The sequence below is a fragment of the Lagopus muta genome, chromosome 1, assembly GCF_023343835.1.
Source record: "Lagopus muta isolate bLagMut1 chromosome 1, bLagMut1 primary, whole genome shotgun sequence".
Lineage (NCBI taxonomy): Eukaryota > Metazoa > Chordata > Aves > Galliformes > Phasianidae > Lagopus > Lagopus muta.
This window is the reverse complement of record NC_064433.1, coordinates 110,416,734-110,429,284: the sequence shown is the minus strand read 5'-3', so window position 1 is coordinate 110,429,284 and position 12,551 is coordinate 110,416,734. Positions and strand designations below refer to the sequence as shown.

General features: G+C 39.6%; 1 protein-coding gene across 1 annotated transcript in view; it reads right to left on the bottom strand.

Annotated features, from left to right (window-relative positions):
* LOC125698044 (amine oxidase [flavin-containing] B-like) overlaps nucleotides 1-12,551 on the bottom strand; it is a 51,283-nt gene that overhangs the window by 18,840 nt on the left and 19,892 nt on the right. Inside the window, exon 4 of the mRNA XM_048955892.1 lies at nucleotides 614-718. Coding sequence (XP_048811849.1) covers nucleotides 614-718 — 105 coding nt within the window. The remainder of the gene's footprint in view (nucleotides 1-613; nucleotides 719-12,551) is intronic.

The following is a 12,551-nucleotide window of genomic DNA, read 5'->3' as shown; positions in this document are numbered from 1 at the left end:
AGTGAACTTAATTGAATATGCCTTGAGGGTGGTTCATTTTTATGTATTTTTGTAAGATATAACAGAGACTAATTTTAGAGTTAAGAGCTAGAACATAAAGCACAGTACTGAGGGATAACTCTGGTTTATTCTGTGTCTCTTGTTCATCTACGCAAGTTACAGTTGCTTCTTTTCAAAAGTGTGTATCTAAATGGAAATCATGAACTACTGGTGACAAGCTGAAATGGTTGGGTTGAATTTGAGTGTGGAGAAGGATATATGTTACAGGTCGACAAGTCTCTTAAAATGCTAATTCCTCAGTGACTGTGCAAAACGCTAAATCACAAGCATAAACCTGGATGCCAGTATATTAAAAACTGCAAAGGTATGACTGTAGACAGGCTCAGCAGTATGGCTTTCAGAACAAGCTTTCCAGGATGCCATTTACACATGTGTTCTGACTACCAGTGTGGAGCAAAATACACGTACCAAAATATTGTTGCTCCTGCCAGCATTACACACATTCAAGCTAGAGCAGCTTTGCCTATCTGCATCCTGGTTCAATTTTTACTTTACTCCTCTGATCAGACCCTCACAGAGCTGAAGTAGTCAGCTGCAATTCCTCAAGCCATACCTCCTTTCCCATTTCATCCATGGTCCTCCACAGATTGTTGTAGTCCAGGTAAGCCAATGGATTCCACAGAGGAGGGAACGCACCTTTAAAGGGGTAAGATTTACCCTACAAGATGATTAAAAAAAATAAACAATAAGCTAACAAAAACTAAAATCATAATCATAGCTTCTATGTGCAGGACACCACACTAAATGGTTGAATATTCACTAGAAGAACGCACAGATTTAATCACTAAGTCACTAAGGTCAGTCCAAAAATGAGACAGAACAGTATTGCTCAAATGAGATGAGAAACTGGCTGTTTCTGAAAATAAGAAACATATGTTGCACATTTTCCTAAGTGCTCATGAAAAGACAGCATTGGTAATTGCATTTAGTTGTGTTTTTTTCCTTTCAGAATCAGACCAAAGCAGCTGTGATGAGCTCTATCAAGCACTAAAATCATAGCTCAGAGACATTGCTGGAATAAATATAAATTGATTTCAGCTGCAAGAAAACATAGCATTTAATAACAAACCCCCCATTCCTCTCATTCAACAACCACATCTCTGGTAATATAGAGATTCTGGAGAGTGAGCATGGCCAACACCAATGTCCCAGTTATACCATTATACAATTAATAGTTTGATTTTATAAATTTAGCCACTACTATGAATTCAGAAGGTCCAGCATAATTAAGGGCAGAATACGACAGGTAATTGGTAGAGCTATTACATTTATGAGGCATTTCTCTGTCTGACTATAGGAATGGCAACATAATAGTTTTAAAAAGTCACAAAGAATTGCTCATTAGCACTATATGGTTATTTATTTCTTCATAACATGTTCTAGAGTCCGCTGAGTAAATGAATAATTAAGATCAGATTATGTGCCATAGCTTATATTTCAAAACTTACATTAAATTGCATATTTAAGCGGGCAGTGTATTTGCATGAACGTTAGTTGGCAGAAGTACTAACTTTTAAGTGATACTTGATACAGTGCCACAACAACTGATCACAGAAAAAGATTTACTCGGTCTTTCTTCAAGAGAAACACTGCATCATGATCAAGTGTTTAGAAAGAAGTTAAAAATGAAAAAAAACGAGACTATAGCTCATTGAAGATAGCATCCAAAGATCACTTGCATGAAGAAGGGTCGAGCTAGGTTTGATTTAGCCTCTTTATGTGAAAGAAGGACATTCAAAACTGCAGGTATTGCAACATGGTGTTTGTAACATGCCAAAATATGTCAATATAAAAAAAAGTTTTCAACCAGCAGTTTTGTTACAGCTGTAGTTGTTTCCCAGCCACGAGGCAGAGGTATAAAGGTACAAAGCACCTCACTTTCAATCTAAGAATGGACTTTACAGCACACATTCAGAAATACTGCAGAAAATGTCAGGAAAGAACTTTTCATTCAAAGTGGAAAAAAAGTGCATCTCTACAGCTTTCTTGTTCAGTCATATAAAAATACATTACTCCAGAATAATGAAAGACATATTCCTGTAGATGGAGATCATGAATAGTAGTGAGTTTTTCCTTCTCTTGGCTCTGAAACGGACATTTTGACACTATTATGATCACTCTTAATGTGAACTTAATTTGAACTGGGATGCACCCTCATGGTCTATTCACCAGGGGGCATCATAACAGAAGAGCAATAAATCACAAAGTAATCTCCTGTCCCAGCTAGTAAAATCTGAACCTTGTTGGTAATTACCTTTTAGCTTTTTGGTGCACATAAAAATTTCATGCCAGCCAGCAGTCAGCTTTGCTCTGCTTTGTTCTGAGCACTGGAGGTGGAATACTTTGCATAGGTGTTTCAAAAAAAAGACTGCATCAGTTTGGTTTTTAGTACCCAGCATTTCCAGATTGAGATTTATGAAATATGTATACTGGTGTGCTCAAGAAAACCAGGACAACATCAGAATGGGTTATTCCAATTATTGATTTTGTTCTGAGCTTCCTGCCCTGCCACAGGCAATCCTAACTGAGTAATCCCCTCTGAGTTAATTCAACTCTTACAAATTTCCTGTAGTGTTTCTTCATGAGCGCACAGCTAGAAGACATATAAAACATATCTTTGTTTTAGTATTCTTCTATTTCACTGCATTTTAACTGTAGAAAGGGAAAACTTGGCTATACTTCTTCTGTAGAAATCTGGGGTGACAAGTCTCATAGAGCACAAAAGCAAATCTCAACCTGGAAAAATAAAAACAATCACAAAAGAGAGGGAGTCTACTGTAAAAGTTGCATTTAATGGGTCCAAAGGTATTATCTAAGGCCTGATTCTTATTTCCTATACAGACAAAATTCCAGGTGCTGCATGTCAGAATTCTGTTTGCAAAAAGACTGCAAGACCAGGATCTATACAGAAACAAAAAACAGCACTACAGAAAAATTACTTATAGTTCTGAGTATTTTCCAAGAACTAAAACAATTCAGTTCTATAGAGGAATTTGTACTTTTACAAACACGACAAGCTTTTTGATATTTAGGCCATACCTACTGGTGCTGCATAATCTCCAAAGAAAAAAAAAGAAGTGTAGATAAAAGTATGCCTCAAAATGCACAAAACATTTACTTTTCAAATGTTTTTAATACCTAAATCAGATACTAATACCTAAATCAAATACTGCAATAATAACCACCCCTTCTGATCATCTGATGTAATATTTTTACATCACAACTGTAATAATACTCAGAAGTATTCCTTACCTTTTTTTTCTTTTTTTTTGGGGGGGGGGGTGGGGGGGGAGGAGAAGGGCAGGAGTCCACTCAATAGTATTTAATAGAGAACATGCACAGTCTTTAGAAACTGATTCATAATGCAACTTGCAATGCTTCCAACATCAGCATTGGCAGCTGGAGGTCTACCTGCTATTGTACTTGCTGCTTGAAAAGACTGTTGCTGTAGCATGAGCTAAAGCATACTGAAAAAGCTGAAACTAGAGGGAGCAAACTGAATGAAGGAACACAATTGTCTCAGGAATAAACGAACAGAGAAATGAGGAATCCAACTTAAAATGTCAGAACTATTATAATTCCCAACACATTTTCTCATTCATGTTTTGAAGAATGCCACATCAACCAACATTGGGCTTAATTATACTGGACCCACGTAATATAAATGGTATGGAAACAGACTTTCTATGTACACCAGGTCAAGGAGATGACATAACAAGAAATAGGTTACTACTACAGGGTAAAGGAAATATATAACACGACAACTGAGTATTAGCAGCCCCTCGTATTATATCACTCCCAGGACTTGGGAGGCCACAGGGCTGGTCCCACACACTTTCCCTTCAAAGAGTGGCAGTGAGTGAATGGTTAGGGAAGAAAAGACATGCTTTACCAGCAAGTGTCATCAGTACCTCTCTGCACACTGGGATCTCAGAAGACTGCTGCTTTTGCATGCACAATACCCCTTCATGCTCCTCTAAATGTAATGTGCCTAGGTAGAACCTCAGCAGTGTTCAACATCATGACCTGCAGCTCTTTGTCCGGGTTTTATAGCTGGTATAAACATCTTACCAATACAGTCCGCTTTCATTGTAGAAAACGTGACCCTGTGATGCAATCTCTGAATCCATGAATAAGCACAGATACTCCCTCAGCTAAGCCCTCTAAAGCTCACAGTAGCAGCTTCTAACTTCACCAGGATGCCACTCTGCATGTTAATTCAGTTACACAGCTTTGCGGGCATACAGTGCCCTCTGCTGATCTGCAAGCATGGGTACATCACGCACCTTGTTGTCTCAATTTAAAATCATAGAAATATCATTCATGTAAAGCACGGAAACAGCCGCTTTTACCAGGTAACAGCAACAGGACAAGAGCTAATGGCCTCAAGTTGTGCCAAGGGAGTTTGAGATTGGATATTAGGGAACATTTCTTCTTGGGACGAGCAGTAAGGCAGTGGCACAGGCTGCCCAGGGAGGTGGTGGAGTCACTGTCCCTGGAGGTGTTCAGGAGCCGTGTGGATGTGGCACTGACGAACATGGGCAGTGGGCATGGTGGGGATGGGCTGGTGCTTGGACTTGGTGATCTTAAAGGTCCTTTCCAACCATAATGATTGTATGATTTTAAGATATAAAATCCTGAAGAGGAAAATGAGAAATAGCAAGGAATCACATCAGGCTGGAACTCAGTACCTGACTCTCATATTCATTTTCTCACTTGCTATACTGTGGAAAACTGTTCTCCTTGGTTTTTTTTTTCATTTTATTTATCTAATAATATGTGCCTTTGGTACTCAGCCTCCCATGTAATCATAATTCTCATGAAAACTAAAAAACTCATGGCAACTAGTTGCACCAAATGATATCTCTAGCAGCCGAGAAAGGTAAGAAAGCTTACAGAGAAAACTGAGACAGTAAAGTCTTTTCTTTGAGAACCTGTCCTGCTTCTAAGTTCAACTGGTTACTGTGCTGACAGTTATCATAAAGATAAAAAAATACAAAGAAAATACAGAAAATAGAAAATATAGAAATAGAAAATACAAATGCTGTGAAAAAAAAATCTAGATAACTAATGGTGCAAACCTACAATATTAAGGTGTGCCAAAATACCTTCTAATCATATTTCAGTACTCAGTTTGGGATCATAAGCTTTGGATGATGAAGCATCTTGTGAAATTTGATCAGCATAAGTAATTTCATTTTAAATGTAGCATAGCCATACACACTGGCCTGAAATGCATCTTGAAAAAGAAAAGAAGCCAAGTGGGAGCAATTTGTTTCCAATGTATTATAGATGTAAAATTCATCTTCACTCTGCTACCATATCAGTCACACAAAAGCTGAGATACATGTCTTAAATGAAAAAAAAAGCAGAATGAGAAAAAAATATAACACTAAAATATATAGAAAAAAAAGCTTGAGGTTCTGCTATGAATTTAAAAGTGAATATAACTCTTAGATCCAAGCAGTTGAGAAAAGAGTTGACTAAGTCTCCCTCCTACTAGAACCAGATTGTTTATTTAGAGATACTAAGAAACATCTTTACAAACAGTGTTCAGGTACCTTATGAAGCACAGAATTCAAGGGATTGCAGTCTAAACAGTCTCTGAAACTGGGGCTCCAAGGGCTTTCAATACCTGAATTAAACCTGCCAATGAGGAGGATAAAACCAAAAGAAACCTTTTCAGAATATTTTTGGAGTTTGACTTAAAAAATTTCCTTCCTCTCCCAGGAGCTGAGAAGTGGCAAAAATGAAAAACAAACAAACAAACAAACAAAACAGAAGAAAAGAGGAGTGTCATTTTGGAGTTAACTGTGACACCAGCTCTCTACCCACAGAAAAAAGCAACACAAAACCAACCCCTAAACACAAGTGCATCCTTGCCCTCTCAAAATGAAAACACTGTTTAAAGCAGAAGATAACATTAGCATCACTGGTTTTGTTTCTGAGATTCTTGAGGTTTTTACATTTTTTATCTAAAAACTGAAATCTTACATAAAATTTTACAGACATGTGAAACACAGTAGGCTCAGCCAGCTCCTCCAGTATGTATTTAATTCTGCATTTCTGTAGGCCTCAACCAGCTTCCCAAGGGAAACAAAAATCAGTTCTTGTAATCAAATGCAATTGAAGCTTTCCTCCTAGCTGCCTGAATTAAATAAGCTAGGTGGGAGCACAGATCCTTTTCCTTATCTTATAGGAAACAGACCCTGTAGACTGGGAGGGCTGAGGCTGAGGAATTTTCTTTGCATTCAGTTTTAATTAAGAAATGCATATTTTATTTCCAGTTCACTTTCCTTACTGTTTCCTTACTGCTTTCATCTTGGTACTGCCACCAGGTCACAGCTGTCAGCCTTCCAGCCAATTTTCCTGATCAATAAACATCTCTTGTGAGACTCCTCTTTACGGTCCCCTTTGACAGAGATCACTTTGCAGACTTGCAGTACATTCTGACCCTTTTAGACTGCTGTAATACAAATATTATTTTTTTCATTTTATTTTTAAAAAGATCGAATTACAATCTAACTTGCTGCAATTGCTGCCAAGTGACTAGCACTAAAAAAGAAGGGAAAATGGCCATTATTTACAGGGTAGGTACCAAAAGAACAGCCTTCCCTCTACTCCTGCCAGTGGCTGCTTTTCATTCACAGTGTGGAGGACATCCCTTGTGGGTTTGGCAGATGCTCTCACCTACTTCCGCCTGTTCAGTCCTCAGTCTCCCCCGAGGCTCTCAGTCAGGGTGAATAATGACATGGCATTTTGTGACAGGAATGCTTGCATCCCTGTATCTAGGATACATTTTAATCAACGCAGATCTGCATTCCACTAAGAACATAGGAAACTACTATATAGGAAATTACTAGTAATTTCACTGTCTTGGAATTTACATGGCTTCTTTTACAAGGTGCCAGATCCCCAGCTTCTTCATGATTCAGAGGATTCTCTTCAGTTCCCTAAGTTCTTACCTACAAACTGCCAGAGAAAAGGGAAAAATAAAGACATGATGCCATTTTGCCTCACTTAAATTTTTGGTACCTAGTAGCCTCACAGACTTTTCCTTCTCTGATGCACTCTAATTAAGACAAACAAAATAGAAATGGAAGTGCTTTTATCTAGTCATTCAAAATCCATTAAAGCTGTTACATTACATATTATACACTATGCCAGGGGATGCTGGCCTTAGATTTGCAAAGAAGCAGGTCAAAAGCTTAAATAAATCATGTTGCTTTAGTGTATGCATCTGTATGCACAGAATTAACGCCAGTAAATTCCCCAATTATAAGCAATATATATTCTATAAGCAATCACTCTTCCTGCTGCCAGTTAAAGCCTAATAGAACAGGAGCATCACATTTTTATTCATGAACAAGATCACAACAAACTGCATTTTAACAAACACAATAGCGCTGAAAATGAATGACACCTAGGAGGTTGTAAAATTTTTTTTCTGCAGATTCACTGTAGATCAGCATGTAACCTGCTAACATTAGAGCTGATCTGTGGTCCCAGCTAAAGCTATTGTATGTATAAGATTAAACGTTCAACCCAGCAATGCCCTTCAGGCTAGTCCTGTGGCTTAACCTGGCAACAGCTCGGCACCACACAGCTATTCAGTCAAGTACTCCTCTCCAATGGGACAGGGGAAAGGACTGGAAAAAGATAAAAATTGTGGATTGATATAATGATAGTTTATTAGGACAGAAAATGAAAGGAAATATATTCTGTCTGTGCACATATACACAAGAGCTGCTCTGAAAGCAGTGCCTCATATTTTATGAGGTTGGCCCACAAAATCAGAGGCGGATGATGGTGATGTGGCAGTAGAAGCTGAACCTTCCCACCAATATAAAATAAATAAAGACATAGAGATTTTGGAAAGGGTCCAGAGGAGGGCGACTAAGATGATCAGGGGGCTGGAGCACCTCCCCTATCAGGACAGGCTGAGGGAGTTGGGCTTGTTCAGCCTAGAGAAGAGAAGGTTGCAGGGTGACCTCATTGCAGCCTATCAATACCTGAAGGGAACCTACACCCAGGAGGGGAGTAAACTCTTCAAAAGAGCTGACAATAGCAGGACTAGGAGAAATGGATCCAAGTTGAAGGAGGGAAGATTTAGGTTGGATGTTAGGGGGAAGTTCTTTACAAGGAGAGTGGTTAGGCCCTGGAACGGGCTGCCCAGGGAGGTTGTGGATGCCCCGTCCTTGGACGTGTTCAAAGCCAGGTTGGACGGGGTCCTGGGCAACCTGATCTAAATGTGGATGTTTGGTGGCCCTGCTAGGCAGGGGGGTTGGAACTACATGATCCTTGAGGTCCCTTCCAACCCGGGTGATTCTGTGATTCTGTAATATCCCATTATATATTGTGACAGATGGCAGCAGAGGGGCAGTCTGACACAATGGTATCTGATATGGAAGCGAGTATGAAGCAAAGGTGTGTCACTGAATTCCTCCAAGCATAAAAGATGGCACCCGCTGACATTCATCAACACTGAACGTTGATGGAGACCAAGCAGTGGATTTGAGTACAGTGAGGCGGTGGGTGGTGCATTTCAGCAGTGGTGACAGCGACGTGAAAGATAAGCCACATTCCATGCAGTTGTGTGTAGCTGTCACACCATGAAATGAAGAGCATCTTGATCAGGTCTTCTGCATGAACTGTCCGACTATAACCAGGGAACTGTGTATAGAGCTGAATATCAGCTTCAATGCATTGGAAACAGTGTCAGTAATGTTGAAATATCACTAAGTTTGTGCCAGGTTGGTCCCATGAATGCCTTCACAGGAACAGAAAGAGCATTACAAGTTAGTGTGTCAGAACCAATACAAGGCTGATAGTGATAGTTTCCTGGATCACATCATTACCAGTGACAAGATGTGGTATCATCGCTATGAGCCAGAATCAAAACAGCAGTGCATGGAGTGCTGACATATGAATTCTGTGTAAAGAACATGTGAAGACCAGGAGCATACTGTCCTACCATGCTCACCGTATAGTCCAGATTTGGCACCTTCCACCTTCCATCTGTTTGGGCCAATAAAAGATGGCCCGTATGGACAATATTTTCCTAGCAACTATGTCATCATAGCAGCTTTGACACAGTAGGTCACCTCTGCTGGCGCAGATTTTTACAAGTGTGGTATGCCAACTCCTCCCACTTCTACAGTTCAGCTTGATGCCATATGGTACTGGACATCCCTTTGGCCAGTTTGGGTCAGTGTCCTGGTTCTGTTGCCTACCAGCTCCTTGCACACTTTCAACTCCTTACTGGGAAGGCAGCACAAGAAGCTGAGACATGACTCCGGCTTTGTGTAAGCACTGCTCTGCAATAATTAAAACATTAATATACTATCAACATTGTTTTCATCACAAGTCCAAAACACAGCACCACAGCAGCCACTGTGCTGCACTTAGCTCTATCTCAGACAAGAACAGGACAATTGGGTTCACCTTAGCATTCTCCCCAGTTGCCAGATTGTAGATAATTATGAAGGTTGTGCTAACCTTGGAAGGGCATGACATGCATTCAGACACCTCCAGCAAGTGCTGCTGGAAGATGAGTGGGCATGAGGAAAGCCCATCCCCTCACAGGGAGCAGAACTAATGAGGTACAAGCAACTCACTGTCAAGAATCTGCCTGATGACAAGGGAGGAGATGCTTCATGTTTCACCCAGCATTTGAAAGGCCCCTCTGGATGTACGTATTTAATTGCCTGATTTTTTAGTGGTAATGGAACAATTAGCAGGGTTTATATCAATTATCACCACGAGGAATATTACAGCTGCAATACACAATCCCAATAGCTAGCTACCTAGCTAACTGCTAGCACTATCGCCAGTTTGCATCAAGACAACAAGGGATGAAGAAGAATAAATGGACCAGCCAGTTCCCACAATCTGGGAAAATTCCAAGAAGGACCAGGCTATTAATACCCCAACAACAGTTCTGGTGGAAAGAAGATCTGGAAAAAAAGTGACAACAGACACCAACAGACTAATGATTAGATTTTGAGAAACAAGTTTTGTTGGTATCATGTAGTCAGTAAGAGGAGTCTTGTTGACAGTCTGTGCTACCAGATTTCATGTAAGCCTTCCATTAGTGAAAATGGGATCAGTGTGCTCAGCTAGCATCAGACCATGGCAGATGGCAGATCATCCATACCATATATGAAGGAATCAAGTTCTAAAAAGATTGATTTATCAAACCAGACATACAAATAAATGTTTAATTACACAAAGTTATGATAGCAGACCAAACCAAAACTGTACTTACCTTACTTAGCAAAGGTTACACTTACACAGGTACACTGCTACACTTGATAGCAGGGATTTGTGCTTTAAAAGACAAAAAGTTTGCACGGCTATTGGGATTGCACAAAAGTTAAATGCAATTTGGATTAGCCAAGCAAATCTGTTTGCAATTAATCCCATACAACAATTTAAATATTGTTGTATTTCAGCATCTCTCTCCAGAGAGTCTTACATATCAAAAGTAAAAATTATGTGGGCTGTATATGGTTTGGCTTGTTTTTTGAAGACAAAAGCTGTCATTTTAGTGAGAGAAATAAAAGCCAGTGGTGAAAAGCTGCAGACCTACCTATCTCAGATAAGGCCCTGAAAACTCTCTTGAGTAGGTAAGGAAAAACTACCTGATTTTAAGAAGCATTTAGTATCTGCTTATTGGTCCAAAGGGACAACTGTTAGGAGACACTCGTATCTCAGATACTTTTGCTTCTTAGATCTGGATTTATGAACCTAATTTTGATTATGCTACTGAAAAGCAACGGTGTTCAGATAGCAATTTGCCTACCAAATACAATTTGCAGAGCTATACTAATTTTCTCACTGAGACTGATGAAACCGTGCTTACACAAATGAAAAGAGCACACTAATCTCCTTTCAAAAACCATAAAAGAGGATGTTTAACAAGTGTAGGGAAATAAAAAAATATGTAGGGCAAGAAATATAATTTTGAGTTTCTGTGAAGATATCAAACACAATATAAGTGAGCTCAAAAATACACTCATAATAGAGACTGGCATTAAAAAAGATTAAAGGGGAAGAAAACACACAATCCAATCAAGCTGGTAAAGCTTAATTAGCACAGACACACCCAGAGATCAACAAAATGCATTCTTTTCATTTTGTAGTACAAAGAAGCTGCATATATTACTTGTATTAAAAAGCCTGTAAAATGAATTTAATTAACTATGAAAGGCTTGATTTTGCCTTTGGGTACTTGTAAAAACAGCAGCTGATTTTCCAAGATGCACTCTGATGCCTGATAGTGTAGTTAGACAAAAATTAAAACCTTTAGGTTTCATTGCCTCTCTGGATTCAGAGAGAACGTGGTCCAGAATTTAATTAGATTATTAGTCTATAGTCATGAAGCTTCAGTTAGCATGTGAATTTAAATTCACACAGACCTTTGTGTATTTTGGAATCTGTTTTACGAGGTATGACTTGAGAGTATAGCTTGGATTTTATGTAACACACAAGAGTGTTGTCCATTTGCAGGGAAAGTGAGGGCAGCCACATGGCTAAAGTGAGAGATCTGCAAGGACTGTATTGCAGTTACATGAAATGCAAAACTTCAAAGATTAGTGCACCCATTTGTACATGCAATTATGTACGTTTACTATGTAGCATTCATATTCTAACTCTTTAAGATAATATTTTTCCATAGTCGTATAAACACAGCAGTAAAAAAGAAATAAAAGATTAAAAATGAATGAAATTAACAAATTCCGAAGAGGAGCTACTGTCTGTGTGATATTTTCTCTCATTAAGCCTTGCTTGGCTTCCAGAAAGTCCTGGCACACAGTTCTCTCCCTGGCCGCTTCTACCCTGTCTCCCTTCAGGAGCTCTCCCACAAGCAGCAACCACCAAGACATGCAATATCTCTCCTCAGATGATTTTCAGTAATTCACAGGACTGGATATGGCTCTAAGCAGGATTATAAAACTGTGACACAGTGGGGTCTCAAAGGATCCTGCTACTTCCAGGGTCTCTTGTTCCATAGGTCTGTGTAAGTCATGGTGCCAATCTCACACATGCCTGACAACTTCAGACCACCATGGTTCCAAGTATAAAACTACCACATTTGCCACATCTCCCTGGTATATCTAAGAACAAAACTTGCATTCTACCAGCAGGTCACAGCACTACCACATGAGTGTTAGAGTTAGCCCAGGCTTTCAGTCTTCTCGCAGACCTCCCAGGTTCTGTTTGCACCCATAACTCACAGATGCATACCTTAGCCAAAGTGTCAAGTGTCCCATATCCCCAGACTTGGATGGCTTAAATGCCTTCTGGAGAAGAGTGGCTTCTCTCAACTCTGGATCTCTGGACACTAATTGTACAGTTGCATAAATTCCCTTGACTTGAGTCTTAATGCCTGGACAGACACTGCAGGCTCAGCCCTGTGTTTGAGAAGAGCCTTACTGCCACAATGCAAGGCCCTTCCCTTACCCAGACAGAGCCAAGGCACACCCTTT